At 34.3% G+C, this 21,017-nt stretch overlaps 1 protein-coding gene across 2 annotated transcripts in view; it reads right to left on the minus strand.

Moving 5' to 3' along the window:
* The window catches only part of mbt (serine/threonine-protein kinase PAK mbt), a 104,679-nt gene that overhangs the window by 41,160 nt on the left and 42,502 nt on the right, over positions 1-21,017 (minus strand). Inside the window, exons 1-2 of one of the 2 annotated variants that reach the window (XM_035360530.2) lie at positions 3,974-4,149; positions 628-847 (exon numbers count right to left, since the gene is read on the minus strand). In XM_035360530.2, the coding sequence (XP_035216421.1) occupies positions 628-847; positions 3,974-4,011 (258 nt within the window). In that variant the 5' untranslated portion in view covers positions 4,012-4,149. Of the gene's footprint in view, positions 1-627; positions 848-3,973; positions 4,150-21,017 lie in introns of those variants that run through there. The other variant, XM_035360531.2, reaches the window with a different exon arrangement.

Below are 21,017 nucleotides of genomic sequence, written 5' to 3' on the forward strand. Positions count from 1 at the left end.
TATCCAGATTGAAAATTTTTTTTAACAACTGGGGCTGAATTCTTTCAAGAAAAATATATCTTTCATTCTGACAAAATTTTTGACAGATTTTTCTGAAACACCACAAAAATGTAACCAAGTTTTATTACTACTGAAGCTCTAAAAAGGGACTGCAATTAAAGATAGTGCCATCAGATGAACGATTTACAGAATGGAAGGTAGCTCTAAAATTTGGGCTATTTCTTTTCTGATAGCTACGAGTATTTGATTCATTTACCACTGGTGTCAAGAAAAAATTCTGTTATCTGCAACTAAGAGCGAATTGCAGTAGAACTGTCAATTTGCATAATTAAAGGTACTCTTATGTAAATTTCTGTATTTGCTTCTTTTTTTTTTCTCTTGTTCTTTGCATTTATTTTTGATTTGATAGGATAGCCATTTTTTTCTATAAAGCTGTTTTAATTCATAAGGGTTTCCATTCATGTCTTTAATTAAATTTCATGCAAACATTTACATGCAGTGCTAAGGCGACACCATTTTAAGCACAAAAAGGTCTAGAAATTGCATATATAAATAGCAAAAACCTATTATACACATAGCAAGAGTTGCACTGTAATCTAAGATGGAAAATGAAAACATTTCACTCACATGTGATTTGATGTCCATCATCTCAACTGGAGTAATCTGGGATGGATCAATAATAGGTTTAGGCCGGTTTGAATGTGGTTGAATAAGGCTTGCCCACTGAGGAGGAAGACCAACAAATTTTCCTTCTTTCCTGTCATAGCCAGTATGAACACGGTGTTCAAAATTTGTGGGTGCAGATATGATAGGCTTCTTTTTCTTTTTAGAAAACATTGTATGATACCTGCATTAAAAAAAAAATGTTATTTGACAGATAAATATACTAACACACAGAAATTTATAAAAGGTTCACTATGAGATTGAACACCTTACAATTTTATAACTAAAATACCCCAGGACAATAAATTATTTAAATAAATATTAAATACTTTTTCTTTACATTATATTCTTACAATTCAGTCCCAACAAAGGAGAAACAATATGTTGATGTCCATCCAAAATTATTTTTTTTCTAAGGGATAAATTACAGATAAACACAAGAAGTACGTAAAGTTCTCACCCGCCATGAAAAAAAAAAAAAAAAAAAAAAAAAAAAAAAAAAAAAAAAAAAAACAGGCAGGTTCATCAACACTAACAAATTGTCATGCCAGATCTGTGGATTGCATTAAGAATAATGCTTACAATACCTATTACTGTGGCAACTGGTGAGAGAAGCCTTAGTAAACTAAAGCTTATAAAAACATACTTACACTCATCCCTATCTTGAGACAGATTGAATTCTTTGGCAATTTTGTCCATAGAAAATGATATTACAAATAAATAAAGGTAGAAAAAGCCATGAAAATATCTGCTGAAATGTATATGGCTAGGAAAAAATGTTTTACGCAGGCTAATTTTTCATACTGTCAAGTAATGGTAGAGAAAAACGATCTTGCACATTGTATGCTTAAAAACAAATAAAATGAACTCATTTCTATAGTTTCAGTACTTTTTTCTGAAAATTTTTATGATTATACTTGAAAAGTTTCAACTTGCCGGAGTGCCAGCAAGGATAGGGCCAGCCCTGAGTAAAATACATTAATAAGTATTCAGTGGAGAAATAACTAAGAGTAAGCCATTGTTTGCAAAATTTTGCTCGGGAGATCTGAACCTATAAAATAAAAGCCATAATCATCAGTGACATAGCAAGGAGGGCAAAGGGACGACTTTGCTATGAAAAGCAAAATCCCTAGCACTGAATTAATATTAAGGAGACTAGAGGAGATTCAACTCCATAAAAACAGTGAAGCTGAAAACATCTGCAATAATACACTGTGCAGCAGCTACCTCCTGTGCAAAATATCTGCCTCACTACTCTCCATAATTCTTATTGTTTAACAACACATGCAGAACTGCTTATCTAAAAATACTTTGGATTCACAAATTTCATTCTTTGTCAGTGCATTACTGTGTCAGATGACAGATCAACAAGTGTCAACTTTCCAAACAGAGTGCAGACAACCATCCTGACTTAATGTAAGGAGATGCAAGACACACCTATACCATACTTTGTGGGATGGGGCAGCAAATTTGCCATTTGTTCCACATAGCAGAAATCTATGCAAAGCCACTGACGGCCGTCGGCCTTTTTTTTTTTTTTTTTTGCTGATTCAAATGAGTTAAAGAATTTAATCAAATCAGGATACTGTTCTATTATCAGGACTGGGTTCAGAAATATATGTATGTACAAATGTATGTGTGTGTACATATACATACAGACACATTCATACATTTCTGAATCCTATCCTAATAACAGAACAGTACCCAAATAAGATCTATAACAAACTGTATGAGAAATCAGCCAAACATTAAATGCATGCTTTCAATTGTTTAAACTCTTCAGCCGTAATTCTTCTGGAAATACAAATCAATACATCCGCTAATTTTAAGATTTTTTTTTTTTACTTGAAATGTTTTTAAGTTCTATTATGTCCCAAAGTAATAAAATCACCACTTTTAAAATTTTACAGAGGAAAGCTAATATTAAATTAATTTCTTCACTATACACCTAATAATTCAGTGCAATATGATACAAAGAAAGATGAAATGATATGTTTGCTTTTCCTTTGGGATGTTTCACTGTAATATTTCTATTTTATGCTTTATTATTTGTTTCACTTTTAATCTAAGGAATTCAATAAAATATGCTCTTTAACCAGTTTTAGAATGTCTAGATAAAATTTTTAAAAATTAATAACTGCATGATCACTAAAAATATTCATAAACATTAGTTGGTAGTCTCCCTATCATGATCAAACTGATTCAACAAGACATTTTTGTCAACACATTATTCAATGCTTAAATAAACAAATTTAAGATTAAAACGTTAATTATAAAATACTTAAATATTAAATTATAAGAATAAAATTTAAAATTAATTAATCGCGCGACCACTAAAAATGTGTAAACATTAGTCCCTCCCCTTTTTTCCCTGACGGATCAAAGCAGAATGGGCAAAGTAATCCCTGTAGGATACATTCGTTACGCTCGTTCACGCATGAGATGTCCCAGATTAACAGTTTGATGGGGGGTGGGGGGAATCTCATGAACTTCTGAAGTATTGACCCTTTCCTTCAGCCGACACCGATAAAAAGAATAACGAACAAGACATACGAGCAGAGGACAGATCTTTAAACGCGCTACTTAGTAACGTAGTAACCCCTGAAAGATAAATTCTAAAAAATTTTCTTGTCGCGAATTTTCGCTTGCGTAAGTTATCAAAATACTAATGTGACATGTCTGAATTTTTTTTTTGCACTTGAGGCATTTACATCCACGAAAAGCCACATTTTTGCATAACGTTAAATGAGAAGTACATTTAAAGAATATTGAAGGAAGGCTAAATGAATGACTTCATGATAACGAGATATCAATCTGTTTAACAAAAATATTTATCTATTATTTCGGTTCAATTTTGTGAAAACTGTTTAAAAGTGCAATGAACTAATAAATCATATCTCCAACATTCATTTTAACAAAAATAATGCACGTATTTCCATGACACGCATATGATAGTCTTTCCATTTTAATAGTAGGTTATTTTTAGGCAATAACTGATGTACCATGGAAAGCGAGAGCAATGCGAAATATGACGAATATGCAAACTATGATGAAATAACATTGATAATTGTCCCGCAGAAATCTTTACGCAATGACATGAATATATTCCCTCCAACGTTAATTAATGGCTTTTAAGTATGTTTCACTTTTGTTTTCTATTACGCGTAGATTTATTATAAAATCAGTAAACAAACATTTAATTCATCCAAATAACTAAACAAGAGGTCTAAGAAAATAATATTCAAGTTTGGAGGCTAGGAAAATATTCAAATTAACACTGCCACGTGCGACATAAACAAAAAGTACTCACGATGCGCAAGTTGGCATTCCTCCGTCGCTAAGCATCATGCTGACACGAAATTTAAAAGTTAAATACACACTACTCGCACTCGTGGAATGCGCGGTCTATCCTCTGTTATGGCTCCCTGTTGCAATAGCGAAGAGCAAGCACACATCACCTCCGGCGATACCAAGGGAAAGGTATATTCTCGTGCACTAGACGAATAAACGAACCGTCGAGAGAAGAAAACGAGACGCCTCGCGACAAAAGTAACCCTGAAAACGGCCAATGGCATGAACGTACCTGCAATACAGAGATTTCATTACTCGCTTTTGTTGGCGACTTCTAAAGTTCTTCAAAATTAAACAATGAGGTTAATGTATTCTAATTTCCTGAAACATCAAACAAATTCAGATAAATATTCTAAATGAAGGCGTAGTTTGGTAGTATCGAACTAAAATTTAACTGACGTTAAGAGATAACATCAGGATTACCGCAAGAACATAATAGAATAATTTTATCTTAATAAACGAGAGGGAAAATCAGTTTGAAATTTTAAAATTGGGTAAATCTTTACTCGTGTCAGCTTTATAGAAAACTTGACACTGTAACGTCTCCTTTCTCTGAAGAACACTTGGGCACCCACCCTCAAAGACGGGACAGAGAACCCTCTTCTCGCCTCGTCCAGAAGAGGGGACCGGACTTCCCCCCCTGGTCGCAGGTGGGAGTAAGAAGAAATTGAGATGTGGAGGAGAAAAGAGCGGACGCTGGTTTGCGGGCTCTACTAGTGGTGGTGTGGTGCATTTAATTATGGCAAAGCACACTAGGGCTATCTGCCTAAGGGGAGGGATGCCTTCGTGGAGGACTTTCTAAGGGAAACTGGCTCGTATACACGTTACACATGGGGAAAACCACGAAAACACCCATGCAGCCAGCCCGTTCGCGGGATTCGAACCTCGGACCGAACTACCAGTGTTCAGCGACTTTAAGTGGTAATGAAAATGTATTTTAAAGTTTTTTTAAAATGTAATTTGTACATATAAAAATGTAATTGTATATATAAGTAAATATTTAGCCTAGAACAGGTCTTGTTTATTTGACGAAGTTACGACTATGGTACAGCACCAGCCTCTCTGAACAATTTAATTACGACAGAGAGAGACGAGTAATCGATTCTCTCCATTATTGCATTCATAACTTGTTTAATCGATTATAACCAGGGATTAATTTCTAAGATTAGAAGTGCCGGAGCCCTATGGAAGACCGTCAGCAGAGAGGAACAAGAGTAAATAAATAAATAAAATGACTATTAAAACTCATTAATAATTTTAAAATTAAATAGTTAATTATTATCAAATTAATTAATAGCTATTTAATTAATGTTTATAAACTGTTATTTAATCAATAATTATTATATTATTAAATACTTATAATTTAATCGATAATTATTAGATAATTAATTATTATTTATTGAAATAATTAAAGACTGAAGTAATTAACTAATTAAAATTAAATAAAATGTAAAGAGATAAATTGAAATTTAACACACGATTTTTAATATAATTTTATTGTTAAAATAAAAAAAAATTTCGAGATAAAATTTCTACTGAAATTGTTATTCAATTACGTAAAAGAATGCCGCAGCCTTCTTATTCAGGGGTCGGTGCGTTCCGACTAGAATTATGATTTATTACAAAAACTAAGAAGCACCGGTGCCGAGATCCGGCCCAATTTAAGTTCTGATCGTAGGGAGGGGGGGGGGGAATTCTTTTATCATCACAAAAATTAAATATACTTAAAAGTATAGTTGATGAAAATTCCAGGGCGAAACATAATGAGGATATGAGTGGGTGGAAACAAAAAATGAGGGGAATCTTGGTGAGAGGGAACATTTTCTTTGACCGCGGCTCTCCGTTGATATAATTATAGCCATCAAGCAGATGAGTGTCAGGGGTATATGAGTCCTGAATCGGACTCCCTAAATGTAAAGTTGCTGGTTGCGCTTCCTCCCATTAGTGGATACTGTGGGAAGACGATGTATAGGACGTGCTTGAGCAGTTTATCTCAGTATTTCACTCTTATTGTACTCGCTGTCACTTAACGCACATTTAAGAACAGAAATTTTCCTTCCTGCGAGGATAACTAACTGTAATCATGGATAACAATACAATGGCATGGCGAGAAATTTAGGCATTCTCCCCCAAATTTACCCCACAAACTCCCCCAAATTTATTGCTTTTCTTAAAGGGAAAGGTTTCCGCATGCGAGTGATTGGACTTTACTTGAACGTCTCATGTTCTAATGAGTTCCTATTTCTAGGGAAATACACAACTGCAAAGTCTGCTTATTGTTAAACTAAAACGTTAGGAATTCTAATTTTTTTTTCCTTTTAAATGGTGATTCAGTTTAAAAAAAAAAGAAATACCGGAGCTTATCTTATTTAGGGATCCGGTGCGCTCCGGCTAAAATTGTAATTTATTTAAAAAATTGAGAAGCACCGGCGCAATTTAAGCACTGATTATAACAAAGGGGTGCGTTATATTTGAGACTGCCCAGGGTGCTAGGTCGGTCAGTATATAGTGCTATAAATTTAGTATGCTACGTTTTTGACGTTAATATTGTTTTAAAATGCTCTAGATATGCTTTGTGATCTTCAACTATCTCCATAAGGGAAGGAATACTTCTGATGAGAACTTTCAAAGGAACTGGACTAGACTATTTGACTACGGCAAGGCACTATTTATCTAAGGCCAGGGTTACCTTCATGAAGGCTTTCTAAGGTAAAACTAACTCGTATTCACGTTACACATGGAGAACCCAATGAAAACGCCTATGCAGCCAACTCATTCACCGTGGTTCGAACACACACTGAACTCCATCTGCGTCCGAGTGCTTAAAGACACCTGAATACGGGGAGACCGACTTGGGTATCCCTCTCCTTAGTCAGTTAGTCCTTGCTTGCTTTGCCATATTCGAATGACCTAACTTTACCCCAAATGAAATACCAGTGTTCAGAAATTTTATCCATTTGGCCACTAGTGTACTAACCTTCAAACGAAAGATGGTTAGCATGCATGTTACAAAAATGAAAACAAAAGTACTCGATTCACCACGCCAGTGCGTGCGCAGGGATCCAAACTCTGGTCAAAGTGTTTAGTTGGTTTTATCCACTCGGTCAACAATGAGCCCTCTCAATGCATAAATTTTAAATTTAGAATCTGATTTTTAAATATAAGTAGACAGGAAAAAATTACATTCCAAACTAAATTAGACAGACGGAAAAATAATACACTACTTTATTAGAAACTTATAAAAGTCCATAAGTTAATATGTTGCGTGCGTGCGGGTTCGTAACAGACTGAATGCACAAGTCTGATGAAAAATTAATAAAATTTATGCTTATCACAAGAAATAAAATGCTGAAATCTCCGCCACATATATTCGTACAATATCACACAGTAGTTATATTTTAAACTACTAAAACGTCAAATAGAACAAAATTCAAAGCACAAAGAAAGCTAATCTGTTCAACCGCGAATTCGCTACAATCAACAACAAAAATTTAGTTAACAACAGAACTGAGATTTTTTCTCTAGCTTTTATAAGCTTTTTAATCATGCACGAGAACATTCTGGTATTTTCTTGAGGTTTCTGGAAAGAAAAAGAGTACAATTACGAGATATCTATTTATTAAATGTTAAATGCACGTGCTCTTGTATTTTTACTTTACCAGAGCAGCTTTCTCTTAAAATTCGTCACGCTCTGCATTGCACGGGAAATAAAACAATTTTAATTACAATACTACTAAAAATAGCAACTAAATACGAAAACCGTAACAATATTAACTGAAACACATTCACAGAAATTTCTATATTTCCGATAATTTATTTCACTGTTTAAAAAGTATATCCGAGAAAAAAGCGTAAATTAATATATTATTCTATTGAAATATACTGAACTTCGGATATCTGTGCAGTGCTTCCTAGAAAAGTTCTCATGCTGATATTTGCAGAAAAAAAGGGACTGTCATATTTTGAAAAATATACTGGTACATTTGATATAGTGAATATCACTGCTAAGGCCAGGAATGAAGTTAAAACTTAAATGTTATTGTTTGAGCCCCAACTACTGGCCTAGCGGTAAAAGCCGCTGAACATTGGTAGTTTTGTTCGGGGTTTGAGTCCTGGCGAACAGGCTGGTTGCATGGGTGGTTTTCCCCATGTATAGCGTGGATACGAGCCAGTTTCCCTTGGGAAAAAAAAAAAAAAAAAAACTTCGCAAGGCATCTTTCCCTTTCTCTGTAGTGCTCAATGCTGGAGCGCGTAATGAATAAATAAATACTATACTTACGTATTATCGCAACCATCTCGGCGATGTTAGGCTAAATTTACGGAAGAAAAAGAATTATTTTTAGCGTAAAAATTATAAGTTGCATAAATGCATATTACGGCATACGTGTTCTGTGTTTCAACTATATATTTATTCCAAAAGAAAATCGGTAAACCTAGCCACAAACGGATTTTTGTTGTGGTGGAAATTTCGTAGCCGATCGCTTTGAGAAAGAGTTCGAAGCGACAAAAGCAGTTTTCCGACAAAATAATGCATTCCTAAAGAAAGTTCACATCCCTTTCTTCTTCTTCTTCTAAAAAAAAAAAAAAAAAAAAAAAAAGTAAGCATAATTTTTCTATAAATGATTTTGGAATTTGGAATGCAATAAAAATAATGCATACGAAAATGGCGACGTTGGAAACTGAATATTTCTCTTGTGCATGGTTGCATTAAATAATTGTTATGTGCATGGCTACCAAAATTTGGAGTATTCTGATGCTTTGGCGACTTTTATTAAGGCGGTTGTGATAATACATAAGTACCATAATAAAACGTTACTTATTACTGGGAAAAAGTAATCCCTGATATTGCAAAGCAAAAACATTAAGCTGACGAAGACATAACACCATCAAAATATTATTAGCATACTTACGGTTTGAAAATATAATGACTGAAATACCGATATGTTGATGGAGAGAGACTAGATGGCTACTTTTATCAGATCAGTACATTTCAATGCCATGGCTCAAGACCAGCTGATAGAAATGCGTGTTGGATGAAAAGATAAAATAGCAAGGATGGTCATGGTGGAATACTGGAATGTATAAACAAGCGATTAACACTCAATGGGTGAACGAAGTGAGTGCAAATTTAATGACAACATAACTCTAGGTAATTTAGTCTATTATTGGAATGAATATCAACTTATTTCTCAAAAAGAGAAAACGACAAATCTTTTTCCAAAAGCAAAGCTGAATATCTATAAAAGAATTATTAGCCCAAAGGGCGTTAGCCCAGAAGGGCTATTAATTTCTTTTGGCATGTTGCGTTGAAAACTTTAAATGTTGGTTCACTTTTCAAACTGTTGCCATTAAATATTACAGCCCTGTATTATATTTAAAGAAATTAAATAATGAAGGATCTGCATAAATGTATGCATGTTTCTCGCATTGTGATAAAACGACGGTACTTAGAGCCACCAAATTTTGAATAACGTACGTTTCCACCTTAATATGGGCATATGGAAGTTTTTAAAGATATGCTCATTTTAAAATTATTTTGCGATATTGCTGTTGAACTGAATTTTATGGTTTAAGTGCGAAGAACATGATATTTAATAAATAAAGGTAACCCACAAAACGTTAAAAAAACGCCCCTTTGGGCGTAAGGTAAAATCTGAAAGCTTTCAGATTTTTTTTTTTATTATTATTTTAATTAAATCATGTTTCACACAAACTAGTGAAATTTCTCTAAGATATGATATTGATCTTTTGTGGAGGCAAAACCGTAGTTCATTTTATTTTCAAAAATACAGGTTACATTTAGTGCTGGTGTCTGTCGGAGATAGTGGCCATTAAAGCTTCAGTTTGTATCGTTTGTGATTCATTGAAAAGTTCACTTTTAATGATATTCGAGAATCAATTTGAATATCAAATGGCTACTTCTACTACTACTACAACTACTACTACATAGTTGAGTTATCCATATCTTCTGGCTAACCGTGCCAAGTCCACGCTTTAATAAGCAAAACTTACGGTAAAAGTTTGGAAAACAAATCTTTCATTTACAGAACTTAACACCTGATAGACCAATTTTCAGAGGGTGTTTGTTAGCTTAAATAACAATAATAAACATGAATTTTGCTGTGAATTGTTAATATGTTAATTTCCATAATGCATTAACCGTACTGATTGTCAGGGAACGAAAATCGACTGTTTCTTTGCAAGCCATTTGTTTTGCATCTTTTTTATCGTTTCTACCAGAAAACAGTTCCAACTTGGCGAAAAAACAGCGCAACAACAAACACTTTCCCAGAAGACAGCTGCTGCCTTGATTCGTCATGTGAACGGCATTGTGGGCATTCCTAACACCCACACCCTGTCCTCGAACTCCTCAAGAAAAAGAATCAAAAGCGGCTTCGCCCAGGGAAGTGTTTTGGGGCCAATTCTCTTTAATATCTTTACTAATGATATGCCAATCCCACTAAATTCAAGACTTGTGAAATATGCAGATGACACCGCTATTTTTACAAAATCTTTAAAACCACAGTTTGGCGTAGACAAATTAGAAGAAGCAGTTAACATCATCGCACATTACCTCAAATCTTGGAAACTTAAAGTCAATCCGGCTAAATGTCAAATTCTGCTCTTTAGAAGGTATAGAAAATTTACTCCAGTAAACGTAAATATAAAGATAGAAGATCAGCCACTCCCCGTCGTCAATAGTACTAAATACCTGGGTGTCATTTTCGATTCACAACTCCTCTTCAAGGAACAGACTGCATATGCCTTACGGAAAGCTACAGTCGCAAAAATGGCTCTGTACCCTCTCATCAAAAGAGACTCAAAATTAAACATTCAATTAAAGAAAAGAGTTTACATGATGCTGATTAGACCGACACTACTTTACGCAATTCCCATATGGGCTACAGTGTTCAAAACGTACAGACACAAGTTACAAGTCTTTCAAAACAAGATTCTAAGAGAAATAGTTAATTCTCCTTGGTTCGTTAGAAATTTGCAAATACACAAAGAATTAAAAATCAGACCAATTGCTGACCAAATTATTTCAACCTGCCACAACTTTTATAGTAAAATTGAACAGTCTCAATATGATCATATTAAGGAACTAATCAATTATGATCCAACACTTGAAAATGCTGCTAAGCGTCCTAGGAGCATTTTTCATAATCCAAGGTGGTGAAACTTGTAAATAGCTGTACATACTGTAAATATTTCCCCACTAGAGACTTTTGTGTTTTTTTTTTTTTTTCAACTTATTTAGGACTTAAAAAAGCTCAGTGGATTACTACTTTATATCATTATTTTCAAGAATTTTATATTTTATTAGTGTTCCTATAAAAAGACTTTGTTAGGGACACACAAACTGACTTAATTATGTGTGTTTCACCATCCCGCCTTCTAAACTGTGACTTATGCTGAAATATTGTGTCTTTTAAAATTACAAGTGTTTCTTAAAAAGTGTGTTTATTCCAGGACTTTGTACAGGGTGAACTGTTTGTGAATACTGTTAATTTATATGACTTTAACATTTCTCGTACGAGAACTCTTGAAATTCACCAGAAATATGTTACTGTTGACTTATTCCTCATTTGAGCCGCTCCCACCAGTATAATTACGATCCATTTCATTCTGAACCTGTTTCAAAAGCATACTTAATTTAAATTACTTAATGTTTATTTTTTCAAATGCTTTATTAAACAAACTTTTCAGCTAGTTATATCTTTCGTCACAGCTCGAACAGCTCCCAGATGCTTTTTCATTCTACATACCTTTGTATTTGCTTCAGCTTCGCCTAGTAGGCGCGGCGTTACACGCCCATTTTTGCAATCATATATACCAACGCCTAAAGGCATTTTTTCAAAAGCGGTGGTTAAAGCAGCAGAGGCTTCTAATTGCCTCCTAACCATTCAAAAGACAAGACCTCGAACTCGGAGTATTTGTGTCTGTGTGATTATACGAAGGAGGTGGGAGAAAATGATTAGGGTGCTAAACGTTGTGTGGAAAAACACAGCGACACTGATTCCTTTCCTCAGTGCGACACTTATTTTCAAGGTCAAAGGACAATCTTTTTCTCTTTTCACAAATGATCTGAAATCATTGTGCATTTTAAAATTTCTAGTTTTAGTTTATATTGAACATAGAGATCTCTAAACATTTAAAACAAATTAAGAATTAAATTTACCGAAGTCTTTAGCATTTATTGCATTACTTAGAATGTGAATACAGATTTCCTTTAGAAAGCTCTCCATGAAGGCATTTTTCATATAGCAAACAGCTCTCTTATGTTTTATCAAAATCTGTAATCTGATAGAGCCTGTAATACATCTGGTTTTTTAGAATATTTAACTGTAATATCTAATTTAATCCACGCCCAACTCCAACATTTTTGGAATTTTAGGCGATTTGTTAAGTTGCCGCCCCTTATAAATTAAACGTATTAATAACTAGAGTAAAATACACTTTTAGTAATCGCGCTGATAACTCGCCCCCCAAAAAAACATCGGGCTCTATGAATCGGCCCTTATTCTCACCTAACCTGAGTTCATAAATGGCCGAACAGTAAAAAAGGCAATTGAACATTAGTTCGTCCCGAATTTTGTTCCCTGTGAATGGATAAGCTATAAGATCTTTTTTATGATTTTCTCTCAAATATAAATTGAATATGAGCCGCCCTTATGAAGTCACCCTATGTATGGTAGATAGCTTTTGTTTCTTACTGTAACCAATTAAACATCAACACGGTAATACCCTTAATTTTCATTAACTTTTATCAACAAATATAAGTTCTAGAACAGGGGTCTCCAAAGTACGGCCTGCGAGCACTAATAATACAGCGGTTACATAAAAACAGAAATTATACACTGAATGTGGAAATAGTTTGCCACTTTACAATATTTATAATAGAATGGTATTCCATGAAAGGGGCGAAATTATAAAAGTACAAAAAAAAAAAAAAAAAAAAAAAAAAAAACATCAATTAATAAAAAAAGCTATAGAATCATTAATTTATAGAATCTGTAATTCTGCCAAAATTAAACTTTGCTAGTAAACGGTTGTGCTGTTTAACTGAAAATTTGCTACAATTTTTACAAACCATTAAGAGTAAAACACGTGATACATTGTTTTTAAGAAATGTACCGCCACTTAGTTTCAAAATTATGTGCATTAAAAAAACCAAGAACAAGCAGCAAGTAAGTTTCAAGAGTATTTTCAGACCTACAGTTGCCTTCTGGCTAAGTAGAGCCTAACAAAAAATAGATTCCGAATTTTCCACATGATATCCTCCTAAAATCACGTTTCCCAACAAACCCACTTGATGGATAATTCTTACGTCATCCACTGACGTACTACACATTCCAAAAATCATACCGGAACTCCCCCAACTTTTCGCATCTACCTACTTTAATAGTTACTCTCTTTTTCACTTGTTTATTATTATGATTAAATAAGAAACTTGCCCGTAAACTAGCCAGACCTTTCAGAAAGTTCCGAGAACCATTCAAAGCCATCTGTTTTTCATCATATCCAAAAATGCACAACCAGACTTTCTTGCCGTAAAATTTCTGTTTAAGCGATATTTCAATGTAGAATGCGAAATTGCATTTGTAAGATCTTACTCAAAATCCATCCCACACAGATTTCATAGAGATCAGGAAACTCAGAAATCTCCTATTCTTCTGCTTCTTTCGAATGTTTGTGCTGGTTTATTCCCGAAAAATAATATCCATATCAAAACAGTAATTTAAATTTTTATTCCTCCCCCTTCACAAGCTTCGACTATCGTGAAAATACTTATGATTTCACGATTTTACGTTAACTTCTTAAAACACGTCTACATAAACACACCCGATTTAAAATTTCATAATAAAATAAACGTTCATCAAAGAAAAGTGAACACTCAGAAATTGTAACTTAATCAGAAAACGCTGCCGCTGAAGGAAAAAATAAACATACAGTTTAAGGGAAAGGAAGAATGACAGTGGATTAAGCGTATAAGAGAATACAGGCATAACTTATTCAGCATTCAAATATTACAATTTAAAAATTTTTAGAGAGGTCTTCTGGCTTTACAGCAAGTTCTAAATTTATATATGATACTATAATAATAATATTAATAGCCATAGCCTTGCGCCACTACAAGGGCCGGAAGTGATGGCTATTTCATTATGGAAGCATCTAATAGGTGGCTACCGTTGCTTTCTGTGAAGGGACGGACAGTTGCAACCAAGCCTTCTCCGGGATTCGAACCCGGGCCCGTCGCTACGACAGTCAGGGTCGAAAATACAGTCACCGTATACACTCATTGTGACATAACAAAGAAGAAAATATTTAGATATGATGCATACGGAATAATAATATGATAAGTAATACGACAAGCATCAGTGGGACTAACTGCAACTTATTACATTGCTTTCAAACACATTTCGAATAGTAACATTTACATCGGAATTTTTCAAACTGATTTTCTTTCTAATCTTTCTAATCAAATTTAAATTTTGGGAATATTTCTATTTTTATCAGCATTTATTGTAACACATTTATATCCCGCCATTACTGATAACTTTTTCATGCACCGCTGACTATGCCTTCACATATATCGCACGCGTACCAATTAGGTCTCAATTAGGCGGCCTGCGAATCCGTTTCAGTAATGGTCTTCTGGATACTAAACTTTAGGTTTCAGATTAAAAATAAATATAAATTTAAGTTTTCCCCTTTGCGATATTACCATTATTGTTTATGTATATGCTCTGACAAATATTCAGTAAGCGAAATATAAAATATTAACCAATAAGGGCCGTTAGTCAAGAATGGTGTATTAGCCTCGAAATGGCATTCTGGGTTGAATCACTATGAATGACTTATCACTTTTCAGATTGTCGCCACCAAATATTATCACCCTGTATTATATTTTAAGAAATTAAATAATGAAGAATCTGCATGAATGTAAGCATGTTTCGCGCACTGTGAAAAAACACCTACCGCCATCAAATTTGAATATACTTAGTCGGCTACCCGAAGATGGCACCTGGAAACACGAATTTTGAATTCGTTTTGTTATCTATTTCTTATTTTGTAAATCCTAAACGAATTTCGGATTAAAAAACTCAACGATTTCAAAGAGAGCAGTGGCAACATTGTATAGGTACTTTCTCCCACTTTTCAGCATGCTTTCGTAGTGCTACTAGCACATTCGACGCGTATTCGAGAGGTCCAGGGTTCGAGTCTCGCCGACGGCACTGCGCATTTTTCGTGTCTCGTGCTTCAGAAAACCCTAATGACTCTATAACAGTAAGGAAAACACATGTTTATCTCCAATGCGCGAGACTATCTATCGGAAATTCTAACGATACGCTGTTTCTAAATATTTTGTGATTTCGCTGTTGAATCGAATTTTATGTGACGTAAGCGCCAAAAACGTGAGATTGAATATATAAAGTAAACAAATAGAATGTTAATAATAAAAAGACTAAAACATTTTATAAAGAAAACTGAACACTGTTATGATAAATTGATAAAAAACTGAAGGGGTGGGGTATGTACACTAACGCTTAAAGCTGCATAGGGAATTCTAAACGTATACTGCTATCCTGCTTTTAAAATTTTTGTAATTTTACTGTTGAGTTATATATGACGTAAGTGGAAGGAAGAAAATGATGCCTAATAACAAACCTTAAAAAGACACCCCACCACAAAAAAAAAAAAAAAAAAAAAAAAAAGGTTAGTAGGAGAGTGTAACAGCAGACTGGTGGACTGCGAGCTCAGCACAAGTGTAAAAAACCTTAACAAACCTTTTTGGACGACCGTTAAAATGTTAAATGTTAATGACCATTAAATGTTAACCTTTCAGATTTCAATTTTTTTTTTTTTTAAATTTATTAATAACATTTCGGCTCCAGTGTAAAATTTCTGGCTCTAGTGTAAAACCATTAGCAAGAAATCTTTTTCAGTTTTTGTTATGAAACCTCATTTCTGGTTACCATGATGGTTTTTAACTTTGTTTTAGCTTCCTGACTTTTTTTTTTTTTTTTAAAGTGAAAATAGATCGATGTGTACATAGGCAAAGTTATGTGCAATTCGCTGATTTTTTTTAAAGTGAAAATAGATCGATGTGTACATGGTCTGTGAAACTGGCCATCTTGAAATTCTGCCTCCGTGGCGCTGATCTTGGCGTCTAAAAAAACAAGGGGCACCCAACTGTAACCTTTTATCAATATTTCCTTTTGTTCAATGAAAAAAGTTCATGTTTCATTTTTTCATTTGTTTCCCAAAAAAAAAAAAAAAAAAAAAAAAAAAAAAACCCAGCCCGTTTGTTGTTTTCAGATCGCGCATTCGGCCCGTATACGGTTTAAGATCACTGATCATGGGAATCGGGGGGGGGGGGGGGGAAAGAACTTTTGGAAAATCGCCAAATATCGTTTTTTTAACTTACATATTTTTATTTGCTCAACATAGCTGCTAATTTTTACCACAATGAATGAATAGATACTCACATGCATATTGTTATGTTATTTTCTTCCTTCACGTTCGTACGGGGTTTGTAGACTTGGAGTGAATAACGACGGTACTTGATGAAGTATCGAAACACACTCTATTTACCAATATTAATCAGATAGCTCCAAAATCACTTTTACAGTAGTTGAACTGTTATAAACACGCTGACAAGTTCAGCGACACAGCCTTCACACTGTCAGGCAATAACGGTGGAGACAGCTTCACTGCAAAGCACCCGAGTACAGCTCCCAGCTCTGCTTGGTCGTTCTCGGAACTCCACGTACTCTCGAGACTCTCCACGCGATGCAATCGACGATAGAGTATAGGTCTCGATTCAGCACTAATTCGCGATGCACTAAAAGACTCTCTCGATGCACTCGACGACTAACTCGGCGCTAGACTTCCAGACACTCGCTCAATGACTATCGCTAGACGGGACACACACACTAACTGCGGACCAGCAGGGTTTATATAGCCTTCGGCTTGTGTTCGAGAACATTCTAGCTAAACCGGTAAGAATTCGTTTCAGAAGGTTCTCCATCCGTCCATGGCATATCGCCAATTTTGCCGTCAAATGGGCGATTTCTTGCCAACTATGGCAACCCTCCCTTCCCTTGCCATTTTATGGCAACCCTAAACTGCTTTGCAGGGAAGCCATCTCACCGCGCCTGTACATTTCGTAACAATATTTTTAAAAAAATACTGAGAGCTCGTGGATGAATGCTTTATTTCTTTGTAAGGTGCCTTTGTTTGTTCCCATATTTTTTTGCCCCTGACCTCTCGAATAAGCTGAAATCAATCTTAAAGGACATAAATAACGAAAATAGTGCACTTTTTTAAAATTATATAAAATAAATATTTTCAAGAAACACTTCCTTTCGATTAAATTTTTATATGTACAACTAAATGCTTAGATTTGAATGTTACTTTCTCTTTAAAGATATCGAACGTTTAAGTGGTATTTTGCAACGTCTAACTAGTTTATCGCATGCTATGCAAGGACTGTTATAAACAATACAAGTAGCACTGAAAACGAGTGGTTTGAATAAAGCGATTTTATTTTGATTCACGGATAGGTGACTTCGCCCTACTTTAAGGTCATAACTTCCAACGAAATTTCCATGAAGTCTTTGCAGTAAGGGTGGCACTTTTTATTAACTAATAATTTATTAGCTAGCTAAACTTAGTAGTATACGTATAAATAAACAGCGGACTTTTTCAAATAACATCAGAGCAATGCAAAAATTGTATCAAGATACCGTTTATAAAGATAACATTTAGTATAAAAAATTAACGAGTTACTAATATTCAAGATATATTTCCTTTGTTATTAGGATACGCAATATGACACAAAAGAATGCTATTAGCTATAATTTTTGCAAAAGCCAAAATACCAATGATACTATACAATTTACGAATTATGGTGTCATGATTATTATCATTATTTTATAATTTACCTGGCACTTTGTAAAACTTCATGTACAAGAGTACATCTGTTAAAAGCTCAAAAAATTTCTCGGCATGTAATGAGAATAAGAAATAAAACCGATCAATACGGTGAGGATAAATTATACTAAATACGCCTACTTATCCATTCTGTGATTAGAAATTATCAGCCCAAAGGAGCGTTGGACCAGAAGGGCTATTAGTTTCGAAACGGCATTTTGCATCGGTTCGTTCACTATAAACGGCGTATCACATTTTAAATTGTTGCCACAAAATATTATCACCCTGTATTATGTTTAAAGAAATTAAATAATGAAGAATCTGCATGAATGTATGTATGTTTCGTGCATTGTGAAAAAACAACGATACCTAGAGCTATCAAATTTTGAATAACGTAATCCTTCACCCAAACATGGGCACCTTGAACACCAAATTTTGAATTTCGAATTTGTTTTATTGTCTATTTCGTAAACCTTTAAAAAATTTTTGATTAATAAACCCAACGATTTCAAAGCGAGCTATGGCAGCACTGTACGGAAAAAGCATTTTTATCTCTAGCGCGCTAGACTGTCTATCGGGAATTCTAAAGATATGCTGTTTTAAAATTTTTTTAGCCTAAAAGGAACATTAGCGCAAATGCTCTCGAAACGTGTATGTGTTGCAAATAAATAAAAGTTACTATATTTTTACTGAGCATAATACAGCACGCTAACGAAGTTTATAAGCCGAACTGATTTCTGATTTCTACGCTTGAGTTTTATGCGTAAATGCTTTGTGCTATACCCAGATCATAATTACTGACTGAGCTTATCTGGTGGTTATGGGAAGGGGAGGTTTATTATCTACCCATTCTTTTATCCGTCACGACGATGACCCCAGATTGAAGGATAATCGAAGTCCCACTACAAAGCTATATGTCAAATCAAGGACATGCATAAAAGTGTCAAACTAAATAAATAGTATATAAAATCCTGTCGCTCCTATTTCTATGCAGGGAAGTTTAATTACATAATAAATGGTTATTAAATGCTTGGAAACAAAGGAAAACTCCAAAACATAACTTGACTCTTAACTTGAACTTCAATGCATAAAATTAAACTTTACACTTTTTCTTTTCTTTATTATTCACCATTCAGAGATCTTCCTCCTTTCTTACAATAAATGCAAAACCATCTTTTTTATGTATTTTTAATCTTTTCCCTATAGTAGTTTTTATAACAAGTGGAGATCGTTCTAACGCAGTTTCACTGTGGAAGCTGTCCTACGTTTTATTGGCCCACCACCGGCCGAGCGGTAAAGACGTTGAACACTGGTAGTTCGGTCCGAGGTTCGAATCCCGCGAAGGGGCTGGATGCATGGGCGTTTTCGTGGTTTTCCCCATGTGCAACATGTATAGGAGCCAGTTTCCCTTAGAAAGTCCTCCACGAAGGCATAATTTTCATACGAGGGCAGATAGCCCTCGTGTGCTTTGCCATAATTGAATAATCCAACCCAATCCAATCCAATCCTACTTTTTATTGACAATCAACAAAAAGATCAAATTTACGAAACTGATTCCAAAAAATTATACTTCCTTTTTACGCCTGAAACACGAAAATCTATTAAAAATCACTGAAATGTAGTGAACTGTCGGGAAATATACAGAACACCTTCCCTCCTTATTTTAAGTATTATTATTATTAATTTCAATCACTTAAATGACAGCAGCTCTCATCATCGTCCACTAGAACAAATTGAAACTAATTGGACGCATATTTATATGCAAAAACGTTTATTCAGAAATTAAATCTTTTAGCAGACGACATTAGTATACAATATAAACGGGAAAAGAATCAATTTCCTTAAACAGCACCGTCACAAAAAATTCTCAATATTTCAAAATTAAAATTTATGGATTAGGTAAAAACAAGAGAAATAGCATGTCCTTAAATGCAAAAATTACGCCTAAGTTTTTTATTTTTTGCAAGCATTTTAAATTTTATTATACCTGAAATTCGAATTCGATACTTAGAAAACATCCAAACTTGACCACATTCGTTACCTTACAACCTCCATTTTCACACAAAACCATAATTATACTACTCGAAATTCTTCAAATTAATTAAGGACGTTAATTAGATAGAAGCAGCACACCTCAAGCTGAACATAACATCGGCAGGCGAACACGAATTTAAATTCCAAAGACTTTGTCTGCACTTTCAACCATTTTTATCTCTAGCGAGGAATGAAGCCGAGGATTACGAACTTGCACAGTCATCAGGTTTTATAAGGTGCTGCAGGAAAATATTACTTCAAAAATGGAAATTAAAGTAATAATTAACTCATTCACAATTAATGGCCAATATACAGATTCACCTGAAAGTTTTATTCTGATTTCTGATCTAGTGATACAAAACATCAAGAAGCTTTTTTATTGTGGCAGACGAATTGCAATCTGACGTGAATGGTTAAATCAAGTTAAATCAAGTAGCTGATTAAATGTAATTATAAATTAACTATTCTACGTTTCACAATTCGCAGCCATGTTGGCATGGTGGTAATAGCTGCCATAGCCTTGAGCCCGGGTGCGAATCTCAGATAAGGCATTGATGTTTATAAATGTATATTGTCTTTGCGGCATGAGGCAATTTTAATTAGATTGAAAGTTAATAAACTAAGACAAAGCGCGTAAAATTACTTGCCTTTTGGCTTATCTAATATTAAAAATTGCAAACGGGAAAACAACGAAAACTGAACTCTATAAATCGTTGAACTCCTTCCTCATTGGTAAAATGCTTTCAGTTGCGTAGTTTACTAATTAATGGAATAGAAAAAATAGAGAGTTTACTATTCACATCAAAAGAAAAGCATGTAATTATGAAATTGTAAATTACATTATTTCATGTAACCAAATCCTTCAAAATTTTACATACTGGCTTTTAACTAATTCTACCGAATGTTATTTAGGGAATCTGGTGAATCGATTCTTCGAACTAAAGTTTCTACTTAGGAGACAACTATTACCACAGCAGGATTAAATGAAGATACCTGAAATAGGCAAACTCATTTGTCGAGCTATTTCA

This window comes from Stegodyphus dumicola, chromosome 9, assembly GCF_044657685.1.
Source record: "Stegodyphus dumicola isolate Sdum_Otavi_A_Nest chromosome 9, ASM4465768v1".
NCBI lineage: Eukaryota > Metazoa > Arthropoda > Arachnida > Araneae > Eresidae > Stegodyphus > Stegodyphus dumicola.